A 22788-nucleotide genomic window follows, 5' to 3' on the forward strand; every position below is an offset into this window, starting at 1 on the left:
GTTCCTCAGAAGTAACTGCTTTGTATACGCGCAATTAAAGCTGTTTCTCGGTGCCTTGCAAGGTTCGCGTTGCAAGGGCTGCATATACCATGGTTTTTAAGCCTCCTTTCTGAAGAAGAAAACGAGCGTTTGCTCCCCTGGAGGTCAAGCCATTCAAATTCACCTACCGTGGTGACCGTCCCACCGGGTGGATAGTCCTGCAAGGCCCATCAATCCTTTAAGAGGAATGCACTGGGCAATACTCATGCACAAAATGAGGTTCGCACTACGTATGGTCGCTTTTGTCACGAGTGATTCTTACTATGGGCAACATGATTAGCCACATTGTCGTGGCACAAGCATTCACCCACCTGCGCAGAAGGAACGCCTGATGTGACGGCTCAACTCGCCTTCCCGCCTACTAAGAAGCGGAAGTTGCGGAGTAAGCGGAGACTATGGAAGGTTATTATGCTTACATCTAGATTATGCATTTACGCGAGAAAAAATACGATTATTTGTTCCGAGTTCCGTGCTCCCCTCAAGAATGAAAGCGAGGCCCTTGACCCGGAAGTGCTTAGGCTCTTCGTGCGCCAAGTGCATTAGCTGATGTTAACGGCAAGATAGCCTTAAGAGCAGGACTTTTGCACTGGTCACAGAGCGATTTACTCAGCTTTGAGCTACAAAAAAAATATTTTTAAGCGTTTCCTCGACCGAAGCTCAGGAACGTTGGCGCGCTACATAGTACTGTGATGCGCTTGGAGTCAGTCATAAGCTATGAACTGGGGTTGCGCAAAGGTTTCGAGTTGTATGGGGCTCATATGAATATATTAGTGGGCGCGAAACACGTGCTAGCAGGTCTCGGAGAAAAACCGTGAAAAGCCAGTCTTTATGCAGAGCGATAGATAATAAAGGAAGTGGCTGGCTTGATTCGTAAGCAAAACATATTCATGGTGATTTGGGGAGTCTGGCGCGGGAGGCTTACGCCTTACGGGAAATACAATAGCTGACAGAGTTATCACTCTCTATTGAAGCCTCTCTCTGACTGAGGCTCCAAAGAATGCGTGAACACTCTGTCGGTTTCACGCAGCCAATCTGATTGGCGCAGCAGGGCAAACGACTAACGGCGCTTTCTGCAAGCACGCTCAGGTTGAATCCGTGTTGGCATTGGCGGCCGATCCTTTCCCGACGTGCTAAGGCCGAATCGAGAGCTTCGCGCTCCTATGTGAGGTGGCGGGTAGTGGGCGAGGCGCAGAGCTTGCCATACAAAGATAGTAGTCAGTCCGATGCCCAATATAATCCACCAGCAGATTGGGAGCGTCACCTGAAAGGCTCGGAAAGCCAGTGGATCATCCAGCGTTTCGCGCCAACGTTCGTTTCCCGCACATGCCATGCTGGCTAGGCAAAAGCCAGAAAGCAACCAAAGGAGCTTGACCTTCATACAGTGTTTTAGTTGAGCGGATGTTATCCATCTGAGTTATGACACCAGCCGCATCGCATTACTGACACGAGCTGCCACTTTCAACCTTAAGCATGATAGGCCACGCTGATATAATTTTGGGTGGGTGGCAACCCCACCGAATTCCCTGGTGGAACGTTCACTTAACATGCTTAGCTATCAGTTGCCTAACCTGCGTCTCATGATCAGCATTTTGTGGCGCAATTCATTGGGGATGACACCCAGAACGCTCTGAGGCAAGACAAGGTGGCAGGATATCCCCAGATTCAGGGAGTGGAAGTTGCGTGGCCTGTGCTACTACCACCTGAACAAATGTGCCACTTAGGTTGAAGAAGATTGCTTACCGTCGGCTGCCAAGTGTAACCACGTTCTCGTTCATGCTCAAACAGGACGTACCATAAGTCCTGACGACACAAATACAAAATAGTTTGAGTTGTTGTTCTGCGGCGTCTGTGACTTTTGTCCGCTTTTACGCTACATATTCAGCGTCTAAGTTCCAGGTCATTCTAAGTAGTACGTAGCTCCCATATCCTAGCAAGGCCAGTGAAATGTAGATACTGCTCTTGGGGCGCACCCTGTCACTCTCATGGCGGTATTTCTTGACGTCTATGACTTGGTATACTTTCGCCATTTTCGATGCTCCTGGGGGCTTCTCTTCTAGCCTGCGGAAAAATATAACCCTGCCACGGAGACGTGTGCACGCTGCGCCTAGAGTATTATCTGCACCTAGCTTACGCCGACTGTGACCGCAACCAAATGTGTTCATTGCCATTGCCCTCTTCCACCACTGTAACGAAGCATCCGAACTTCTTTACCCACTGCTATCCACGCTTTTATTTATTAGTAACTCCTCTTGCATTCTGGAGATCTTCGTGTTAGTGGAGCGGATTGGAAGCGCACCACTGGCATGCCGCTCGTTTGTGATCTTATGGCGTTGTTTACTTGTAATAGTGAATGTACTAACTGGTATTGGACTGTAAATACACCTTTGCTACTTTCGCTGTTATAGCCAATTGTGGTTTCATTCAATTCATTAGAGCTCGGCGAGGGTGTGCAACGCTAAGCCCCGGGGCTGCCCGCCAGATGCAGGTCACGGGGCTGGAAGCCAAATGCGAAACGCTATGAAACTGGTTTTCTGCGGAGCAAGTTTCTGCTTTGTCTTTGGAGGACCATTTTTAAAACACGATTTTTTGGATGATGGAGCCCTCATGATAGTCCGTTTGATCTCAGCCTGAGTGGCAGGCACTGCATCGCCCCGGGTGGAGCCAGTTATACCCAGACAGCTTCGCTATCGAGGCGCGTTCACCTTCTCGATATTCTAGGCTCCCCACAGGTTCCCTGCTCTTATATTACATTATGCATGGACAGGAGGACTGGCTGAAGACTGCGCAGTTTTCTTGCCGTTGGGGCCGAGGCCGTTTGTGGCGCCAATTTGAGAGCCTGCTCCCGTCGTAGTATCCATATCGAGTTCCGTGATTGTCAAGACCAGCTGGAAAATTTATGCTTCTTGGAAATTGTTTTGGCTTTTGGAATTTTTATACTAGAGTCGTTGACAACACGTATGCACAAACGCACATATTTCTGTAATATATATGTGGACGTACTACATGCATGCGTATAATATCTATAGTGCGTGCATGCATCCAAGGGCGTCAGTGGATCCATAGAGGTAAGCGCAGAGGAACGCCGCATTGATGGTAATTTGGAAAAATATCATCCATAGCGTGTGTTCAGTTTCACTGAGGAACGGGGTGCCAAGTTTACCGCCCGACAGGAGACGGCTGCCACCTTTTGACCCTTCTCTGCCTACCGTGGGAAACAATGATACAGACAAGGATAGCAAGTAAGGCACAGCCAGTCCCTCTTACGGAAATACCTGTAGGACGCGACGGTTGTGTTTACTACTCTACAGAACAATTGCTCAACTGGGAGATAAGGCTTAGGCAGAAGGCGATCAGAAGCGCGGCCGCTTCCAGCGGGTGGTATCGAGTGCGTGGGTAGCAGGGTAGATAGCCCTAAAACGGTACTTACACCGAATGCGTAAAATAGTGCTAAGTTTAGCATATCTGTGCTGAGACTAACCTTTGTGTCGACCTAAGGTCGCGTTAGCATCGCACCAAACTGCAACGCCGTGTCCAAGTGGCAGTACCGGCTTGTTGTACATCTGTGCTCAGAAGGCAAAATCAGGACCTTTGAACAGCTATAGCAATTGGTCAGAGAACTCCAGGACAGTCAGGCCGCCTCTACTGTGGCTTGTGAAGCGTCCTTTTCGTAAATAAATACTTTAGGGGTTCTTATGCTTTCGTGCGTGTGCTTGCCAAGTGTATAAGCATGGTTAGTTGCTCTGGCATGCTGCAACGAGGCACGGGAAATTCGTTTGTTGTCACTATTTTAGCGCCGCAATCAGTCAGTTTTGGAGTTACTGGCAGATATACAGCGGAGGCCGGCTCACTGTGGAGGGAACTTGTGAGTTGGAACTGCAACAAGAGCCAGCGAAAGCGGCACAAACATCCGTTCCCAGCATATATCACCAGCATCTGCCATAATTATGGGTGACCTATATGCGCCGCTTTCGCTGGCTCTGGTTGCAGGCTCATAACCGGATGTCGGGATAATGTTATCTTGCTATTCACGCTTCAAGTAAAGACGTATTGATCTATTGGGAGACGTCCTATGAGCAGTTGACGGGGCCATGCTAGCAATCGCTACATTGCATGCCTGCAAAGCGAGTCTTGATTAGGTTCTTCCTAATTGTGTGCCTGCGAACAGCTACCCACGTGTACGAGACGGTCCGGAACAATTCTGGGGTTGTCGAACTAGGTGACTAGCCATGACCTTCACACGACAGGAAGATCTGGCGCAGGCAAAACCTCCACCAATCTGTTCCCCTGCTGTTGATTGTGAAGAATCAAGTCTCCGTACTCGTGGAAGCTGAGAGTGTGCATAACCGGATATGGCAATTCCAGGGATTCCAACAGCAGGAGATGCTTCACTGCATTACAAGGAGAAACGAACTGAATCCGCAGGGGCGCTGCATGCAGCTGCTGTCGCGGTATAGCCAAACATATACACGCTTGCTAGTGTATATGTTTGACTCCATCGGGATGTATGCTGCATGCAGCGCCCCTGCATATGCAGTTCGTTCCTCGTAGGAATGCCATGGACCCTCCTCTGCCATCCTACTTGTTTATCGTTGACGTTGCGCTTGGACGCGACTTGATGACACTTTCTGCCTTAGTTTCCAAAGCAGCTGCTCGTTAGCCTGCATTTCCAGATGCACGATGCACCTAGGCGCAGTCCCATGCACGAATTGGCGTTTCCTGTCATTAGTAAAGCTTGAATATCGCCTAACTCTTGGAATGCCTTTCTCTTGCCTGGAGCAACGAGAGAGAAGCTCCAGGTTAGCTAATGCACAGTGCAGTCATACGCACCTGATGAAGGATTCCCAGACGCCCTGTAGCAAGGTGGGTTGAAGCGCAATGCGAAGACTCCGTGGTGCACCCCCCTGGATGATGCCGTCTATATCGTGCTCTTTCCTCCGTTTCTTCTGCTGTTGAGAGCGACGGTAGTGTCTCAATCTGCTGGAGCCGGAGGCGTTCTTCTGCATGCTGAATGAGTGTTTCGGCAGTGCTAAGAGCTAAGCGTGCTGCGGAAACGGACGAATTCTCCTGTAGTTCCGTGACAGCCTGGGTCATATTGGCAATTACTGCTGCAGCTACTACGGCCCAAGGAAAACTGGCGTTATTGGCCGCGGATGCTTGCACGGCTGCTTGGAATTGTGCAGCCACTGCAGTGACCCGTGCAGCCTCCTCTGTTTGTACATTACGCCAAGCGGCGCTTTCCGTTACTGAGCAAATACCAGGATGCGCATTCGTGGATGCACTTCTTTCTGTAGGCAGCGTCGCTGCTGCACAGTCATGGAGTTTGAAGTTGCAGGCGTTGACTGCTTGGTCAAATGAAGAAAATACTTACCTTCTTGTGTCGTGGCGTTGCCCGGTCTCTTAGAGCCTTCCACGGGTTGGGGGACAATGATAGCTAAGCAATTCACGTAGGCTTCAATGCTACGTTGAAGAAGGCATTGAGTCTTTGGGGCATGCTCAGTGGTCCCACAGACTTGTGTTTTTTGCTTCTCTTCATGAGAGTGCTGAATTTCTCTTGGCATTGATGACGGGGGATGCGCACTCCCGACCCCGTGGTGTGTTGTCAACGCCAACCGAAGCACAGTGTCGGCCTCCTCTTTCACTTTCCTAACCTGTTGAAGCCTGCAGCAAAGGCGCAGGATCACCCTCCTTAGTACAAAATGTATAACTCGCTGAAGATCAGGAAGCTTGAAAGACAATGCAAAGGAGGGCAGCGCGATTTCGCAGTTGAAATAGGGTCAGCGTTAGCTTCCGATAAATATCCGCAGCTGGGCAGTGGGTAGTCGAACCTTCGTATGTGCAACAAGTCAGCGGATATGGCGGCTCTCTCTTCATCTGAGCAACCCCTTTTCCCAATATTCGCATCATGCACCGTGGTTTTGGTTTGGGAGGGCTCTAGCTGCAGCAGTTCTTCGAGGCATTTTGCCGCACTGCCAGCAGAACAATGCAACTAAAAGCAACGCACAGTTACACGTTGTCTAGTTTTCTCTAGCAGATGGCGATACATACATTATAGATATATCATGCAGCACATTAAGCTCATCGGTATAACCATGAATGACGTGAATAGAAGCAAAAGGCCTACTCGTCAAGTGCGTCGAGCCTCAAAAAGGCAGTAGAACGTCGAGCCAGCAGGATATGCTGCAAGCGCAAGAGTTCCGCCTGCAGTGGGCCTTTCTCTACCGGGTGCCCAGCTACAGCTGCTGCTTCATCGTCTTGCTGCTGTAATTCCTGCAGAAGTGTCATTGCTTCATTGCAGTCCGAAAGAGCCTGTCGCAATGAATCCCAAGATACTTGCTAGCTTCTTAAGCCCCCGTGTTGCTGTTGTGTTGGGATATCAAACATTATTGCTCTCGCCTAATCACTACAGCGTCGGGGCATCAAGTTAATGCAAGAGCTCAGGAGTGCAGGCAGCACGTTTTTCATGAACTGTCATACCTTTTTAGTGTGTCCTGAAGCTAGCCGAGCCAAGCTTCGCCCACACAGCGCCTTTATATAAAACATCCGATGAAGGGTCTCGCGCTGGGTTGGCTGTAAAATTAAGCTATATGTTTCATCTGCTGCTGCCGCATCTCCTCCAATTAGTAGGCGGGTTGCTTTCGAGTGTAGCCATGGTGGACTACTTTCCTGCAGCCGCGATAAGTCTTTGGACTTTTCCCTGGTGCAAATCTGCCTGCCAATATCTGGCTCACTCTGAGGCAAAGGCGGAACTAGAGGGCCTCTCGCAGGAGCTTTATTTGGTCTCCTAGCGGCAAACGAAACCTTTATTTTCGTGGATGGTAACAGTTTGACCGACTGGATTCCCAGCTGTGCTGGTTGACTATCATTGGATGCCCCAGTTAGACCCTTGTCCGCAGAAGCAACTAGACTTTTTGAAACGGGAGAATCACTCGTTTCCTTCATACGTGCCCCACCTTGCGAGGCAGTTGTAGGGGCTACTGTTCTGGCTTGTGGTCCTTCCTTTCCCTCGCTTGTAGATGCCTCGTCATCGTAATTTACAACTGTGTTTTGCTTTTCACCTAAAGTGCCGATGTTGCAACTATCTTCACTTAGACCAGCTGCGGGACACGGGTCAACGAATGCCTGCAACTGCTGCCGCCCCTCGTGAGTGCTAGATGCATCCGTCGTTGTTTCTGGTTCGCAGATGCACTTGAGTTTATGCTCCCATGCTTCACGGTCGGCAATGGGACGGGGAGGCTTCTCCTGCGTTTTCTCGAATTCGACTGGCTGTCCAGTGTCGTCGTGCAGCTGTTGGAGGACCTGTTGCACCTGGATGTCCTTTTGACGTTTGCACCATTCCCGTTGCTCTTGTTGCTGCCTCCAAATATGTTTTTGCTGTTGCTGCTTCCGTGCATCACGTGCAGCGATGCGCTGTTTCTGTACCTGGTCCTGCCACTCGGCATACTCCGCAAGAGCTATGCGCCTACGCTCCCTAATATCTTGGTGCAGCTGTGCGTTGCCCACCGCTGTCAAAGATCCCCAAAGGCCTTCTTCGACCTTGGGAACAGTAATAGTTAGACAGTCAACTCCAGGAATGACTGTAGCAGACCGAAAAGCGACGTCTCCCCAAAAATCAACCTCGAGAAGCCAGGGATGCCAGCACACGCGAAGGTAGCAGCTGGCAACGATGACCGACAGTTGCCTATCGCGGTGCCGCTGTCGCAGATCAGCCTTGAGCGAGGGGATGCGCAGCACCAAGGAAATGTGCGTGACTGTCTGTGACCACTCGTAAGCAATCGTATTCGGCATTGTGCACTACAAAGACGGCTTTTCTGGACTCTTTGAACAGTTCTGCAGGAAGGTGCACGGCTGGTCTGCTTTGATGCTGTGGAGTTGTTGCGCTACACAACACCCCTCACAGAGTATAATAAGATGTCAAAACGCTGCGTATCGTTCGACGCCACCGACAGTCCAGGTCGTTCGCCAGAGGGGTGGGTAGGCGATCGTCTGGAGACACACCAGAAGGCTTGGTGTGTCGCAATTCCGCCAACGCAGCGGGAAGAGCAAAATGAAATCAATTTTTGTTACAAAAACCCAATATGACTCTTTTTTTTCTAAAGCAGGTACCCGAGTGGCGTCAGCGTCCGGCCGGTCGCATTGGCGACTCCCGGAGCCAACTTCTGTAGCCAATACCAACCGCGGGACCGCACCTCGAAAATAATGGACATAACACAACTATACATGTTTTTTCAGGACTTAATCGTGTGCAGAAGTTCAAGGCGACAGCGATAGCCACAACAGGATGGCTACTATCGACGGCCTGCGCGAGCTGTCCCCCCTTATGCGTTCTGGTTAGGTCACCTTGCTCGTTTGCTGGAACACCATACCGTTCGTCTTATACAAGCTCTCAAACGAGGGAAGAGCCGAATGGAAGGATTTTTGTTTCCATATTTGGCCACCTGCACAGAGCTACGCTATGCCTCGAAGCCCCCCGGCATTGCCGAAGAATTCAGCCTTAAACGAGAGTATATGGAGCCAACCTAGAAAGAAGTGCAACGCCAGATATAGTTGGGGAAAAAACTCCAGTGGCCATTATGGTACGTTTGCCACTGGCAGCAATCAGGCGTGATCGCAGTTGCAATCGCGCCGCCAACCGGGGAGACAAAAGAGGTGCATAGAACTCTAGGGATGGAGCATATATCCATTAAAGTGACTTGTTTATCGGAAAGTTCAACTCCATTCGAAACTGGGGGCGGGTGGACCCTATCTGAGACAGTAGCCGTTCGCGTTGTCGCTGCACCCACTGCTTATTTCCATTTTCTCTGCTAAAAATGTACAGCAGGTGGTCTATATATAGCAGTTATGTTAATATGCTAACCTAAGTGAGCAGTCTGACTGCACTGAAGTGATGAGATGCCGTCAACCCTCAGCGAGCGACCTTCAATTGACACCAGCGCACACGAAATTTCAACCACTTTCCATTGACAACCTTTGCCATGGCACTGTGGACCGTACTCCGTCTGCGCTTCCAACGGCATTCACGCCCTGGTACATGCCAGATACAGGTGAAACTCGCAGTGAGGCTTCGAAGGTCATTCAACTACCGCACAGTACGGACCTTAGCATCTCCGTAATACTCTTGACCCGTCAGGTCGAGACTTGTTTGTTCCTGCAGATTGCAAATGGCAAGCCTGTCAAGTTGATCCACTAAGAGGAAAAGCATTCTCGTTTGACTTAGTGTCTGAGACCGCCAGATATACAACTACGAAGAAGCCCCTGCAGGAATGATGTGATCAAATGCCGTGCATTTGCTTCACTTCTTTGTGGCACTCCAGAGAAGCCGTCTTCCACCTTTGCGCTCCAGTTTGAAAGTATTCGCGTAGTCATAGTACCTGTTAGCCCACGAGCCGCTCCCCCTATTTAACGGCTAACCATGAATATTCCAACTCAACTGCAATGCTGAGTAGTAGTTAACCACCGATCTCGAGTTACGTGGGGCTACAGAACCACTTAAAATGCATTCGCAGTCTTGCTGTTTTCATCTGCTCCCTGCAACGATGCACTTTAGTGTTGCATCTATTGCCGTGCAGCGCACTAGGAAGTGCGTGCCACCGTTTCAAGATGTCTGTACAGACTTAAAGCAAAGGAACAGGTGCTACGGAAGGACGTAGCGTGTGAAAGCGATGGAGCCAGACACTTCCCTTCCCTCATTCAGCCCTACAGGGGCATTAGTGAGCCTCTTTGTAACGACTCTCGCTGCCACCCCGGGTGCTGTCGGCGTCCTGTCTTCTCTATCGCGGAATTCTGGGGTGTTAGATCAATCTGAAGGACAGTCACAATTGATTGGACTAGGGCATCCTCTGAGAAGGAGACCTGGCTAGTCGTGCTGCTAATGCCAGTATTACATGCTCTGCGATCGTCTCCGCTAGCGACAGCGTACCTGAATACTGCGCATGTGCCACTGGTTGCTGCACCTTTTCCTGCATGATTCAGGTCCAACACAAGGAACCATCCCATTCTGCAAAAACGGCAAACACAGTCCCGACACCAGTGCTTTACAAATTCTGCTGATTGCGCTGCAAGCAATGGGGTGGCACAATTTGTCGACGAAATCAACCAATACATTTCCCGCATGTAAATGCAAGAGAACTGATGATCCTCACGCGCATGTGGCTCTGCTGCCGTGTAGCGGCGGTCTTCCGAGCAGCTCGAAAAGCTTCCTCTGTAAGTGGCGTACACGTTTGCTGAGAAAAAAAGCAGCTTAGCAGTATAATTTAGGTAGTGTTTGCATTTGGGAGCACTGCTTAAGTACTTGGCCTCAAGAGAGAAACACCCGAGATGCAACTAAACGGCTCACGTCGAGATTATCGCCCTCCACTTTGCTTCTCCTTTTGCCCTGAGCAAACTTGAGAGAGTCGGATTCTGCTGGATACAAAGTAGACTGCACGCAAACACACAGAGATGGCGATTCGTGGTTGTGTACGGTATGTAAAACTCACGTCTCCCACATTGTGAGTCGTCCAACAATCGTATGACATTTCCAGCCTCTGGCAATCGAGCTTTGCAACGGAATATTCCGATGCTACTGGCTGTCAAATTTGACGCACCGGCTCGAGGTGCCCTCGAGTGTAACTTCGATGCTTGGTGCTCTTCATTCTTCGCTCCACACAAGAAATTTCATCAAAGCTTTGCCGTGGGATTAGTCCTGCCTAAATACGCAGTAAGACAACGTTATATGCATGCTGCGTGATTCACTCAAGACTGACAGAGTTGTGAACTCTGTAGCTGCACGCCTGGAAGGTCAATGCTGCTCAACTTCAGGGCACACCTCCAAGTTCTCTTCTGTTCCAGTCCCCCTTAGCTTTCGCGGCTCCGGCAGCTGGTAGTTGAGGACATCAACGCCCCAGCGGCATGGGTTTTCTGCAGCGTGAACGTGAGATATTCGGCGATGTGAAGGCACGACCGGATCACTGACCCTGCAAACCGAGCAAACACAAGCTACACGGACGGTTACTAGGTGGAAAAGTTGCGTGAAGATGCAAATACAATGTGACACAGGGGCAGTAAACTATGGTGACCACAGCGTACATGTAAGAATGACTGATTATGCCTCGTATGTCATGCTGATCACGATTGACACATAGTGATGCCTTCCCGCCAGAGTGTCGGTTGTTCCCGACTGGGTCACTCGGGTTAGCCTTGACAAAGCGATGCTCCAAAATTTCCCCAAACTTTTGTTCACCAGGGGGTGCAATTTGTCTTTTCAGACTATGAGAAGTGCGGAATTTTTCGCCTCCAGCTGACGATCCGTGCAACCCGTGGTTGTGCAGAATCTCAGATTCTTCAGAGCCTGACAAGCACACAGGGAGCATTTGATTTTACCCTCATCATTGCTGCTTTGGGCGAAGCATGTTCGCTAGACACTATGGGTTTTTTGCAGACGTAAATTGCCCACCGTTTGATGTCCAATTAATAAGATCTTGAAGTTTGCTGCTGCTGTTCCTTCGTTGAAAGAGCTCTAGCCTCCGTGCATTAGGGGACCCGGAAGCCTCTTCAAGTCTACCGCTAAGCCTTGCGGCAACCTGCAAAAACAACACGACAAAACGCTTACTTTAATATACAAGTCTGCATGACACGGAGTTTTTGGTACCTTGCCCAAACATGGCGAACTTAGACCGCTGAATATGTTACTATGGGCCACACCTGAGAACTTGCACGGTGTCGACGAATTCGATGCCATCCTTTGTCTTTTTCCTCTTCCCAGACTGTTTGCAGGCCAGCAGCAGTGCCCCTACAAGAAAGAGAAACAGAAGCAGAGAACGGCCCGAGCGTGTGTTCTAGCAGAAGCGACGGGAAGCTCCAAAACCCTGCAATATCTTGCAGTAGCTTACTTGGTTCCATCCCATTCCACATCACGAGGTTGCGGAGTACCAAACAATGCTGCTTGCGGTTGCCTGACCGAGCACACACAAAGAACTCGCCAGCTAAAATAAATAGACTCTGCCCAGTCTGCATAGTAGTTCGAATAATGCAGAATCGTTGAAACTCCTCACCTAAGAAGCTCTTCCGTCCTTTTTCCGCGAGTCGCTCTCCAGCATTTATCTTCATTGCATAAGCTGTATTCCATTTTCTAATGTAAAGGGAAGTCCACAACTCCCAGGGTGGAATCCGTCTGCATAGGCAGCTGTCAATCAGCGCGAAACACCTTGTCCTCCAAGATTGCTCCAGAAAAGGCCAGCCAGTCACGAAAATACCCAACTGCCTTCCTAGAGGGACGAAGCTATTATTTTAGCCACGAGCAAGCTGTGGAAGGGGCCCACCGATATCTCAGGGAACAGAGCAAAAGACAAACAGCAGCTGCGTAGCATAGAAGTGGGAACTGAGAAGCTCAAGAGGAGTGCTAGTTGAAAGAGAAGCTTGGATTCTTAGGCTCCCCCTAAAGCCCTGCTCTGGTTGCTTCTTGGGCAGTTCAACCAGGCGTTGCAGGCGCCCTCACAAAACACTGCCCGACTCAGACCACATAAGGGCATGGAGAAATGAGGTAAGTATATTTGGACGGTAAAAAATACTACGGCTCCTTGTTTCTATGTATGCTGCTCTCCTTTTGTAAGGACTACCATGAAAAAATGGCAGCGGACCAGACAGCAGCCAGGCGGGGCGGGAAAACCCGTGAAAGGCGGGACTTCGAAGATGCTTGCTACGAAATGTATGCTGACAGAAAGAGGTATAAACATTTAGCTGCTTCTGGGCCAGTCGAAGAAAGCTTTTCAAGCAAATGGAGAGCACTACACCACATTTCCCTATCCGTCATCGGACGACCTCGCGAGTCTCGTCAACTGAATGCTCGAGGCTCCTTCTCAGCGTTTCGGCGGGCATCACTTGCAAATATATATAATAATCAGCGATGGCATTTTATTGATATTATTCTTTCTAGAGTTCGATCGGAGGAAGGTCTCGCCTGTAACGGGTGACCGTTGCGGAGTCCCTCAGTGGACAGGAGACAGCCGGCCATCCATCCACTCCATCAAGCCGGCTGGATCTATTTAGCGTGTCTAGATCTGGAGTACTGCAGAGTTTGATATAACGGACGAGGATTAAAACTTTTGCAGCGCTTGAGTGCTTCATTTAGGTACGGGTTGGCATAAACTATGCCGACCTTCCCTTTATTTGCCTATGCCCCAGCTAGCGTTTCGGCCTGCCTCAGCACCGGCAATTCTTTAAGCCGTCTGCAGCTAAGAACCATACAACAACACATACAATAAGAATTCGCAAGGAGCAGCAAAGAAGGCACACACAGAGGGGAAGTCACAGATCTGGAGACCTGCGCCGCTAGTACAACGCAAGAGGCATGAGACCAGTGAATGCTAAGCTGAAGTTGTCTCATCTAGAGGCTTTACGCATAGGAAGACTTTCCGTAAGGAAGGAGCCCCTCCCCGAAAATATGCAAAAACCTGGCCGTTCTTTCCGCCACCGCTAGCGCGCTTCCATCCCTCCTATGACAATTTGCCCCTCCAGAAACGCAGCCAGGAAAGGCCTTTATAAGCACTGCAGTGATTACCGTACCTCACTTAGCTATGTCAACGCTTTATGGTGGCTCTTCGCTAAGGCGGTACAACTGATTGAGCGCCCTAACAGTTGGCTGATGTCAACACTACTCCCCGCACGGTGCGCTTGTATACTCATCGGAGCTATCACTTTGACCTTACACAGTGCACCTTGCGGAGAAGTGCAAAAAGAAGCTACACAACACGCTAAGAATTAGGTTGGACCTTACGGAGGCCGGTGTAAAATTATACCCTGCTCTTCCGACAAGGCTGCAAATAGAACACTTCAGCGTAGCTGCATCCTTAAATAGATGCGCTCCCGTAGGTAGCAGTTTGCTAGTTAGTGTCCTAGTTTGCCAAGGTAAGGGAGGCAGCAATCTCCACGGGGGTTTGACCACGGGAGAGACTCAGTAGTGAGTTGCAAAGGCGGACGCAATGAAGGCAAAAAGAAGCTAGCTGCATCACGATGCAATGGGTTCCCTTCAAAGAGGAAGCTGCTTGTCACCATCAAGCATCCACTTCGTACATTGTTTGAACCCGGGGAGTTGCAGTATCCAGCATCCGACAGGGGAAAGGCGTATAGCACCTAGAACTTGAGGGAGAAATGAGGCAAAAAGGCGTAGTAGTCCATATAACTGCAGGGGAAGCCCGACAAGGGAGTAACCCAACGCAATCAGCAGCACTCCGAGGACATAGAGCAGCGAAGCTTTCCACTTTTGCGGCTTTAGCACAAAAAACTTCAGCGTCTTTCTGCCGCCAAGCACTAGCCCAATTCCTGACATAAACGCCAGGTTTCCCAGAGTTAGTAAGGCTCGGTCTAGGAAGCATAATACGCCAACAAATCCTAGGCTCAGTCCCAGAAGACAAAGCCCCACTCCGATTCGTTGTCCATCGCTCAACATTGGAGAACAACTCGCCGTAACTGAGCAACGTTCGCTTGCCAGACGTGAAGACAGCTTTAACTAAGGAGGGACCAGCACGCAACTAACTTAGCTCGTCTCCTGATCCTCATCCCAGGGTATGGCAGGACTGCATTCTTCTGGGGGTATGCGTTGAACCGCCGGCCCAGCGGGGTGAGCAAGTACCCGGATCCTGCGAGAAACACCGACTGCTTAAGACCTTTCCAATGGACTGAACGTCTCTCTGCCGAATAGGCTTATGCGAAGAAGAGGTGCTTGCCTGACACGATGGGGAACGCGGATGGAAGCGGCAGCCCCCAGCAGGCGGCAAGCAGTGCAAAAGGGCTTTCGAAGTATCACTCAGCTGTCGTCCAGCTCTGTGCCAACCACAGTTAATTCGTAAAAATGAGGGGGGACGGCAATGCACCGCAGCTGTCCAGAACAAGGTTTGGAGGCGAAAACAGCGGATGAACGGACTGAAGCCGACAGGCTCGCCGTGGTTTGTCTCGCGAACGCGTCTGGGCGCAGCTCGGCCTGAACAAAATATACAAAACCCAGCCCAAGATTAGACCAAGGGGATACAGACTTTTTCAACTATATTGGTCAGTTTCTGGCAGCTGTCTGATTGCTGTCCTTTATGCTGCGCAAACCAGTGCACGCCACAAGCCCGACGGCACTTTCAGGGCCAGCCCCACTAGGGCGGTCTCTACCGAGCCACAGAGCAAAGGCGAATGAGGTACACTTGGAACAAATATGTTTTTTTGATAAATCTGTTACTTTAGAGGTCTGCTAACACTCAAACCCCTAACAATTTGTTTTCCTGTGTCCACGCCGGGAAGTAGCCGGCGTTTGACAGTGCGGAAGCCCACGCTTGAGCCGAAGTGACGGCGACTTGGAATGCAATATCTCTTCTAGCGGATCCAGACAAAATAGTACGCCGAATCATCAGGGAAAGCATGTATACTCGTTGGATGAACTGCATCAGCTCTTGCTACCTGAGCTGCTAACCTGGCCCTTCGCTTCGCGCGTGCAGGCAAATGAAGTGTATTAGCAGTATGCTGGTGATGTAGCTTTTGCACGCAGGCACATCTTCCTCAGGAAGACCATGCCAGCACTTGCAACAGAGGCCGCCACAGCGGCAACTCCAGAGGATGCCCATCAGAGGAAAAATCCTTTTCCAGAGTTTCAGGTGGGAAGCATGGTAGCATTAAACAAAACTATACGCTCAGCTCCTATTGCCAGCTCGTTTGCACAATTTCGCTGCTCGGCACAAACGAGGAGGTTCTCGGTGGACGTTTGACAGGACTGGACGTGGGCGAGTACTGTGCAGGTTGTTGTATTGGCTGGCGGCAGTGGCTCGCGCCTTTCCTCACTTCTCGACTCCAACGTATCTGCTGGAACAGCGTCATGCAAGGCTCTTCTGCCCGTGGCCAATAGACCTATGATATGGTATTGCCTACGAAACCTCCAGGAAGCTACATTTGGTGGTAAGCCGAAGCTTGCCCCCCCCTATGATATGGGTATGGGCTGGCACATTACACACTCAGAAGCTAGGCGAGTTCCGTACTCTAGATAAACCCTCACCGGACCATTCAGAACTGCGTGCTTGTGACTATGCGCTTGCAGACGTAATCGTCGTTACTCAGGCACAGCAACAGGCTGAATTGTCTGCTTACTTGCAACAGGAGTTCCGCAGTTCATTCAGGCGTCTTGAAGTGATTGGGCTCAAGTGCACGCGCAGAGGGGAAGAAGAAGATGCAGAAGACGCTTTGTTAACGGGAAACAGGCGACGCTCAGTCGACATTTCAGACGATCCTGACCAGCGCGTCTGCGGCACAGCAGAGGCACTGCAGCAAATTCGCCACCTTATTACAACAGACTTCATAGTGTTGTCCTGCGATCTAATCGGTAATGTGGACTTTTTCGCCCTTGCAAGTGAGACGTCGCGATTTCCACGTGTGAACTGTTGTCCATTACCTGCCGCCCACTACCTGGACTGTGCTTGCGGCTATTTAGATCTTTCTTGTCGTAACTTGTACAGTGAATCATGGGGCATGCACCTCTTTAAGTCACTTCAGCTCAGAGCCTTCAGGGCTTCCTGGCCTCTGTACTTCTGGTTTTTGGGCAGATCGTCATCGAGCAGAAGGGGCGGCCTGTACAGTTTACTTACTGCCTCGCGACCCTTTTGCTCAGCCTATAGCAGAGCAGACTAAGGGGAAGGGAGGCGGGAAAAAGTCAAAAGAAACGCAACAAGAGAAATGTGACACGAGCAGGGGAAACCCCGTAACCGTCGCGGTGGACGAATCAGGTATTCAGCTACTGGCAATCCAAGACAGGCACAGTGAGCTTATATCAGCAGCTCAGAATATGTTTCGTGCTTCAGTAACGCTCACCCTAGATCTATGACGCATGCCGAACTTTTGAGGGAGCATTGGCTTTCCATACCTGCGCATTTTCAGGCATCAGTCACGGCAGCTCTCTACAGCTGTCGAAGTTGCATCTATTCCTACATCCATCCCAGCACTTGCTACCCGATTTCTACGATCCGCACGTCTATGTTTTTGCCCACGCAACGCTGAAGATTTTCGACCAACCCTCGTTGCGTCACAGTTTGTACTCTATTCGCGTAAGTTGCGAAATCGCTGGAGAAGTAAAACAGCATCGCAGGCAAAATGCATGGAGAGGAATTGTATCAGCATGTCGTGCAGCCATGCGGACTAGATAATGTGCCTTCGCACATGGAGCACACTGGCGTTGCTCATAGGGCTTGGAGGGCTGCAAGTATTGTCACAAGCTCTGCTTGAGTGGGTGCTTGGTTGCATTCAGTTTGACCTTGTTCCCTATATGACCACAATGCAGATGACCCACGCAGCACAAGGTAGGATAGGCCCCTTTTCCATTCCTTCTCTGCGGCCAGTTCGCGGTTGCCTTGTAACACTCGTCAGTCTGCTCTAGAAACCCTTTGCAGTTGGATGGTGCTGTATGCTTGTCATGTCGTTATATACGCAGTTTGGTCCACCAGTCGACTTGAGTGCGACGTTTTTGAGCGGCAGTTGTGGGCCATCCAGCAGCAGGGAGAGGAGGAAGCGACTTCGTCATCCGTAACTGCCACGGCACCAACAGGCGAACTCCCCAGTGAGAGTTCCTTGCCGATATTGTACACTGCGGCGAATCCACCACCCCGTCCAGTACGTGGCATGCACATGCCTTTTTTCACGTGCCTCACATGCTCTTTAGCGGTCGCGGTCTACATAGGCCACTTTACTAGAGTTGCCTAGTCCACCGCTATGGAACTATTTAACCTTCGTAGACTTGCGGAGGTTTCCCAGTGCATGGTTTGGTACAGGCCAAGGGCAACCGGGTTGTGTGCTGCATACACCCAGAAGCAGCAGGGATTTGTTGTCGCGTCAACAATCTTGATGACTACCGGGAAATGAACAATAGGGTGAGCTGTTACATGCTTTTTCTGGCTCCTTAGCAGGTTGTACTAACGCTCCACTAGGGTTACATGGGTGCGCAGATGGTGGAATGCTTACTCTACACTGTTTGCTTGCAGTTTTGTTGTGGCCGGCTAGATGAGCTACGATCAATTCTTCCTGACTGGGCCCTTCCGGAGCACAATCCCAAGAAACCTGGAAGCGTAAGATGAGCTTTGCTGTTTTTCCCTGTAGCCTTGAGCTGTTAAGGCGCTCATTTCGTGCTTCATATGCCCAATGTGTTGCACTGTGCCTATCCATGTATTTTGATCAGATGCGCGACTGCGTCTTGGCGGACGGCGCCACCTTAGAAGCAGACGTGGTGGTTAAGAGAAGCGTTGTTGCCAAGAGCGCCGTATTGCGATCAGGCTGTAAAGTAACGCAGTCGATCCTCATGGCTGGCACGGAGGTGGGGGCAAAGGCAGTGCTCCAGCGCGTTATACTCTGCCCGGGTGCAAAGGTCGGAAAGGACTGCAAAGTAAGATCATCCGAAAGAATAGATCAGTCCGTGATGCAAGCGGCTTCAAGTGCTGCTTATAGAGCATTTCAGCCTCTCAAAGCGTAAGATATTGATGCCTGCGGTCCTCTTCAGCAATCCCCCACTTGCCAACTGCGTATTTTTGCTTGTTTTTTGTGGTTTTAGCTTGTGAGCTGCCAAGTGAGGGGAGGCTTCTGCGTGCCTGACGGTACGATTGCAGAGGATACTACCTTGCCTTCCTTTACGGACGGCGTGGAGTTTGCAGCTTTGCACTTGTAAATTGGCAAGGCAGCATATGCCGGGGGGTATGCTGAAGATAACCAACAGTTGGAGACTGGGACACTCCAGCGCTCCAAGAGACCGCCTCAGGAAGCGTGGTTGACCGTCGCAGTCTCTGCGATTTCGGCGGCAAACGGCGTTTCGTCAGTCCTTCCAGGCCAGCATCGTGGCTGTTTGGAGATTGGATGAGTAGGAGCAAATTTCCTCACAGTACGGTCACCTTCAGTGCACATACCTGGACGAGGAGTTTGCAGCTCTTCAACTACGCTACCGTACGTGAATACGGCTTTGTTAAGCTGGAATGGGCGGAAGTGCTCGTCAACAGTTGGTGCCCCATGCTGCTCGTTTAGCGTTGTGGAACTTTCATTCTCGTCACAACATAAAATAGGGCAGTAGACTTTCCAGATTCGTTCTGCGAGGTTGTTGGCTATGCTCAAGGCTTCTGCCCTGTTGCGTAGAATGATCTACGCCAGGTAGCGTTGCGGCGCTGTGAAGAGTGCGCTGCAGCCTATTTAACACCGTTGTGCAGCGCCTTGTGATTTGGTGGATGATATACCTGCCAAAACCAGGTCCAACCGATAGTCAAGGCCACTGCCCTTATAACCCTAGCGCACCCAAATATTTTCTTGTACGTCGAGCGCTACGATGCTGACTACGAACTTAGCAGTTTGGTGGTCCTGGCACTGCGCTGCCACATCGGATGACAGCGTAATGCCAACACGGCAAGCTCATTCCTGACAGGAGATGCACTCTAGTCCAAGATTTTCCTAGAGTGCAAACACGCAAGGGGAGTTCACTGCCCTCTTCGTTCTCTGTCCATCGTTCTTTTTCCTGAAGTTAGCTGTTAGGGGCCTTGATTCTTTCTAAGGGGAGCGGGTGGAAATCGTCTTCGAATCACTAACTAGTCAGTGGCACAGTCTCGAGATGGCTAGTGGGACACACGACGAAATAGGGAAAGCCCGGCTTGCCTCGTACTGTAATAACCCAACCCCACCCCCAGCTAGACAGGCATGCTAGACACTGAAGCGCAATGAACAGGAAAGCCTAGAAGCAGGCTCCGCTACATTTTCGATAGTGGGACTACTGGCAAACTGATGGGGACCTGGTGGCTGGTATGCTACAGAAAATTGTCTCGTCTCAGAGGCAAGTAGAAGGTTCATCGTGTAAACTTTGTGTCTCCAGTATGCTTAGCTCACGCTCCAGGCTCACTCGAGCGTGGAAGAGCTCTTCATGATTCAGACAGTCGAGGCTGTTAGCATTCTCCAGCAAGTGCGCTACTTGCATCATTCGGTATCTGCGGAAACAGTCCTCACTAACAAAAAAATACTCTTGTCGCAGTCTCCTCAATCGCGTTTTTTCCTCAACTGACCTGTCAGTGAATTCCAACTGTCCAAGACGGCGTGCAAGCAGTACCATAGTTGCCGTTTCTTCGTCATCCCGAGATACATCACGTCTTCCTCGGAGCGCATTTACTGCTTGTGCAGTTGGGGCTAATCTCGTGAGGCTGGCAGCACGGTGCTCCAACAACAGACCCATCAGCAAGGAGAAGCGCCCCTCCAGCAAGGTATCACCATAAACAAAGGTGGACGCTGCTGGCACCTTTCTTGTATATCGCTGGCTGTTCTGTGCAGCTGCGAACGAGCACCTCCCCCACTTACGCTGGAGTTCTGCCAAGAGCTTCACTGCAGATCTATGCCATGCGGCATCTTCAGCTTCAGGACTCCAACTTGGTATAGTGCACGTGTTAGCACAGTCAGCTGTTGTCAACACTCTAGAGTCACATGCCGTGCAAGCACCCCTTCCCAATGTGATATAATGGCAAGGGCACGCCAGCAGCGAACCAAAAAACACGGTTAGCACAACTGGCTCTCGGTTCACAGAGGGCTTCGAGGCGTCTAATAGTTCAAGGGCTCGCGCCACCCGATCAAAAGTGTGTAGCCTCCTCCAAGGGGTTGCATGCTCGGCGCATAGTATGCTCCACATTGTGGAACACGACTGCAGCTCAGTAGTTCCCGTCTCGCCTTCACGTCCTTCAAGCCAAAGCCAAGCTGCGTGAAATCGCTTGCAGAGATCTGCAACAGATCCACAACGCAGTCGCTTTCGTTGCAGCTGGCGCAACGCTGTTGAACTCAATTTGTCCGGGAACACTTCCAGTGATCCAGCTGTGGGGTTATGGTCTTCCTGTTGGACGCTGCTGTGCTCCTCCCCCTTTGACGGGGCACGAGCATTAGCCGGCATTGTAGATTCTGGTCCATTTTCCTCTCCAGTGAGCACGCAAATGCCGGATTTCTGTTCAAATTGATTCACTCCACTGCAAAGAGGGAATGGAAAGTACGCCGCTAGTTTTTCAGCTGCCTGATGAGCTACCCACGCATCTGTTGGCACGAGTCCCACGGTAAGCACAAAGACTGGCTTGTTGCCGGCCTCAATGCGAATGCTATTCACTGCAATGGCTCCTTTCAGTGTTTCGGCTGAGACGACTAGGCAGTCGAATGCCAGCTTGTCAGCAGGCCCAACAGCATCAATTATGCGGAAGACCTGTAGCTGCACGCTGCCGCCAAAGGTATCTGCCAGTGCACTAGTAGGACTCTCAATAACTCCCCTGAAACCACAATTAACTCGGCTGGATCCCCCTAGTAGTGATAAATGATGGTGTAACTCGTTCGACATGCTTGCCTCCTCCTCCTCCAATGCTTCTATGAAGCCTGCCACGCGCGTTTCCTTCCCTTGAGATGCTGCAAGAAGCTGCACAAGGGCAGCAGCAGCCTGAAGGCGAAACGCGAAGGGTTCTATGCCGGCTGCAGCCATATCCTGCTGAGACATCGTTTTTTTCTTGACCAAGGGACCCGAGGCAACCGCAAGGCCAATTCGCTGTCGCGCCGATAGTACTGCTGCGGCCAGTAGCAGCTGGTGGCCAGCGTGCAGCCGATCAAACGTTCCAGCAACAACCGTATACCCGAAAGGCACTTGCGCTTGCACTTTCTCGTCGTCGGTAGCCGTGTCTCCGCTGCGATCTTCGCAAACCCCTTGCGAAGCCCCGTTGGACTTCACATCGCAAGGGTTTTCGCGGATAAGAAGCGCCGACTGTTGAACCTGCGATATGCTTTGTTCCTCCACCTCAACAAGTAATGCTTGATCGGAAGAACAAACTCGAATGTTTCCTTGAAATGGGCTTAGATGGCAATGCCTTGGCCAGATGTCACAGGCTACACAGCTAGAAAATGCTGTAACATTATCCAATACAAGAGGAACTGCATTGGCCAGCCCAGCCTCATCGACAGGTTGCCAAGAAAAGCTGCCTCCACTAGTTTGTCGGTAATGATGCAACACAGCTGCTCTTGCTCGCTCCACCCAGTGTGTGCAAGCTGGGGTCGACCCGTCAGCCGGAACCCCGGCGCGGGAAGTTGCACAATCCCACGGAATTATAATAGGGACCGCCGTGAGCCCAAACCGGCGAGCCAAGCTCCCCACCCTGGTGTGAAGGCATACGATGAGCCGCCATGCTTCTACTCCGCATGAAACAAAGGTGGCGGCATCTCCAAACCGACCGCCGCGATCGCCAGAATGCGATTCGTTTGAGAGCCTGAGTGATGGAGTGGAGCGGGCTTCGGTAGGCACACACAACAGTACATAGAGAGTGCGCCTCGTAAGAAGTAGAGCACGACACAAGAATATCACCAACTCGTCCACCTCACAAGATTCCACACATCTCTTCGTGGAGCAATCGGTTCCCGCTAGAGCCAACCTCCGAACGGTCTTTTCATCAATTATTACGCATGCGGCATCCTCTTGGAAACAACAAGACGTTGCGGATGCCATCAAGACGAAGTTGACTCACCAAGACTACCAGCTTCCGCATGGAGTGCCGCTGTCTTGCACGCATTTGAGACACGTAAGCACCAGCTTGCTCGACCTGGAACTACCAAAAAGTCTCTTCAGCTGTGACAGATTATATTATTCCCTCAAGCCCACGAGTTCCAATCAAAAAAAGGCAAAATTGGAAGTGAACAAGGGAGACAGCAGGGCGGCGGCGTGCGGCTGCAGCCACCGAAGTATTCTACCATCATTAGCTCCAACGCCCATAATGTAACGATGGT

General features: G+C 50.8%; 4 protein-coding genes across 4 annotated transcripts; 1 reads left to right on the forward strand and 3 right to left on the reverse strand.

Annotated features, from left to right (window-relative positions):
• Positions 1-1453: 1453 nt before the first annotated feature.
• Positions 1454-2294, reverse strand: EMH_0026690 (uncharacterized protein; the record flags this gene model as incomplete). The annotated part of the gene is made up of 5 exons (XM_013497312.1): positions 1454-1502; positions 1608-1666; positions 1780-1839; positions 2010-2097; positions 2251-2294. The coding sequence occupies 5 exons, from the start codon at positions 2292-2294 to the stop codon at positions 1454-1456; spliced, it is 300 nt and encodes a 99-aa protein (XP_013352766.1).
• Positions 2295-4836: 2542 nt separating this feature from the next.
• Positions 4837-12142, reverse strand: EMH_0026800 (uncharacterized protein; the record flags this gene model as incomplete). Its single annotated transcript, XM_013497313.1, has 17 exons — positions 4837-5282; positions 5408-5697; positions 6161-6345; positions 6514-7791; positions 7935-8022; positions 8143-8195; positions 9134-9206; positions 9767-9837; positions 9956-10033; positions 10373-10456; positions 10623-10724; positions 10844-10991; positions 11104-11365; positions 11471-11597; positions 11719-11806; positions 11907-11969; positions 12069-12142. 17 exons carry the CDS (start codon positions 12140-12142, stop codon positions 4837-4839), a joined length of 3510 nt encoding a protein of 1169 aa, XP_013352767.1.
• A 3421-nt stretch (positions 12143-15563) lies between these two features.
• On the forward strand, positions 15564-18691 carry EMH_0026910 (eukaryotic initiation factor-2B gamma subunit, putative; the record flags this gene model as incomplete). The annotated part of the gene is made up of 11 exons (XM_013497314.1): positions 15564-15647; positions 15789-15978; positions 16085-16393; positions 16587-16766; positions 16918-17084; positions 17285-17336; positions 17468-17593; positions 17842-17903; positions 18015-18098; positions 18209-18412; positions 18578-18691. 11 exons carry the CDS (start codon positions 15564-15566, stop codon positions 18689-18691), a joined length of 1572 nt encoding a protein of 523 aa, XP_013352768.1.
• A 1137-nt stretch (positions 18692-19828) lies between these two features.
• On the reverse strand, positions 19829-22510 carry EMH_0027020 (uncharacterized protein; the record flags this gene model as incomplete). Its single annotated transcript, XM_013497315.1, has 1 exon — positions 19829-22510. One exon carries the CDS (start codon positions 22508-22510, stop codon positions 19829-19831), a length of 2682 nt encoding a protein of 893 aa, XP_013352769.1.
• Between the last annotated feature and the right edge of the window lie 278 nt (positions 22511-22788).

The sequence above is a fragment of the Eimeria mitis genome, genomic scaffold, assembly GCF_000499745.2.
Source record: "Eimeria mitis Houghton genomic scaffold, Emh_scaff26, whole genome shotgun sequence".
Lineage (NCBI taxonomy): Eukaryota > Apicomplexa > Conoidasida > Eucoccidiorida > Eimeriidae > Eimeria > Eimeria mitis.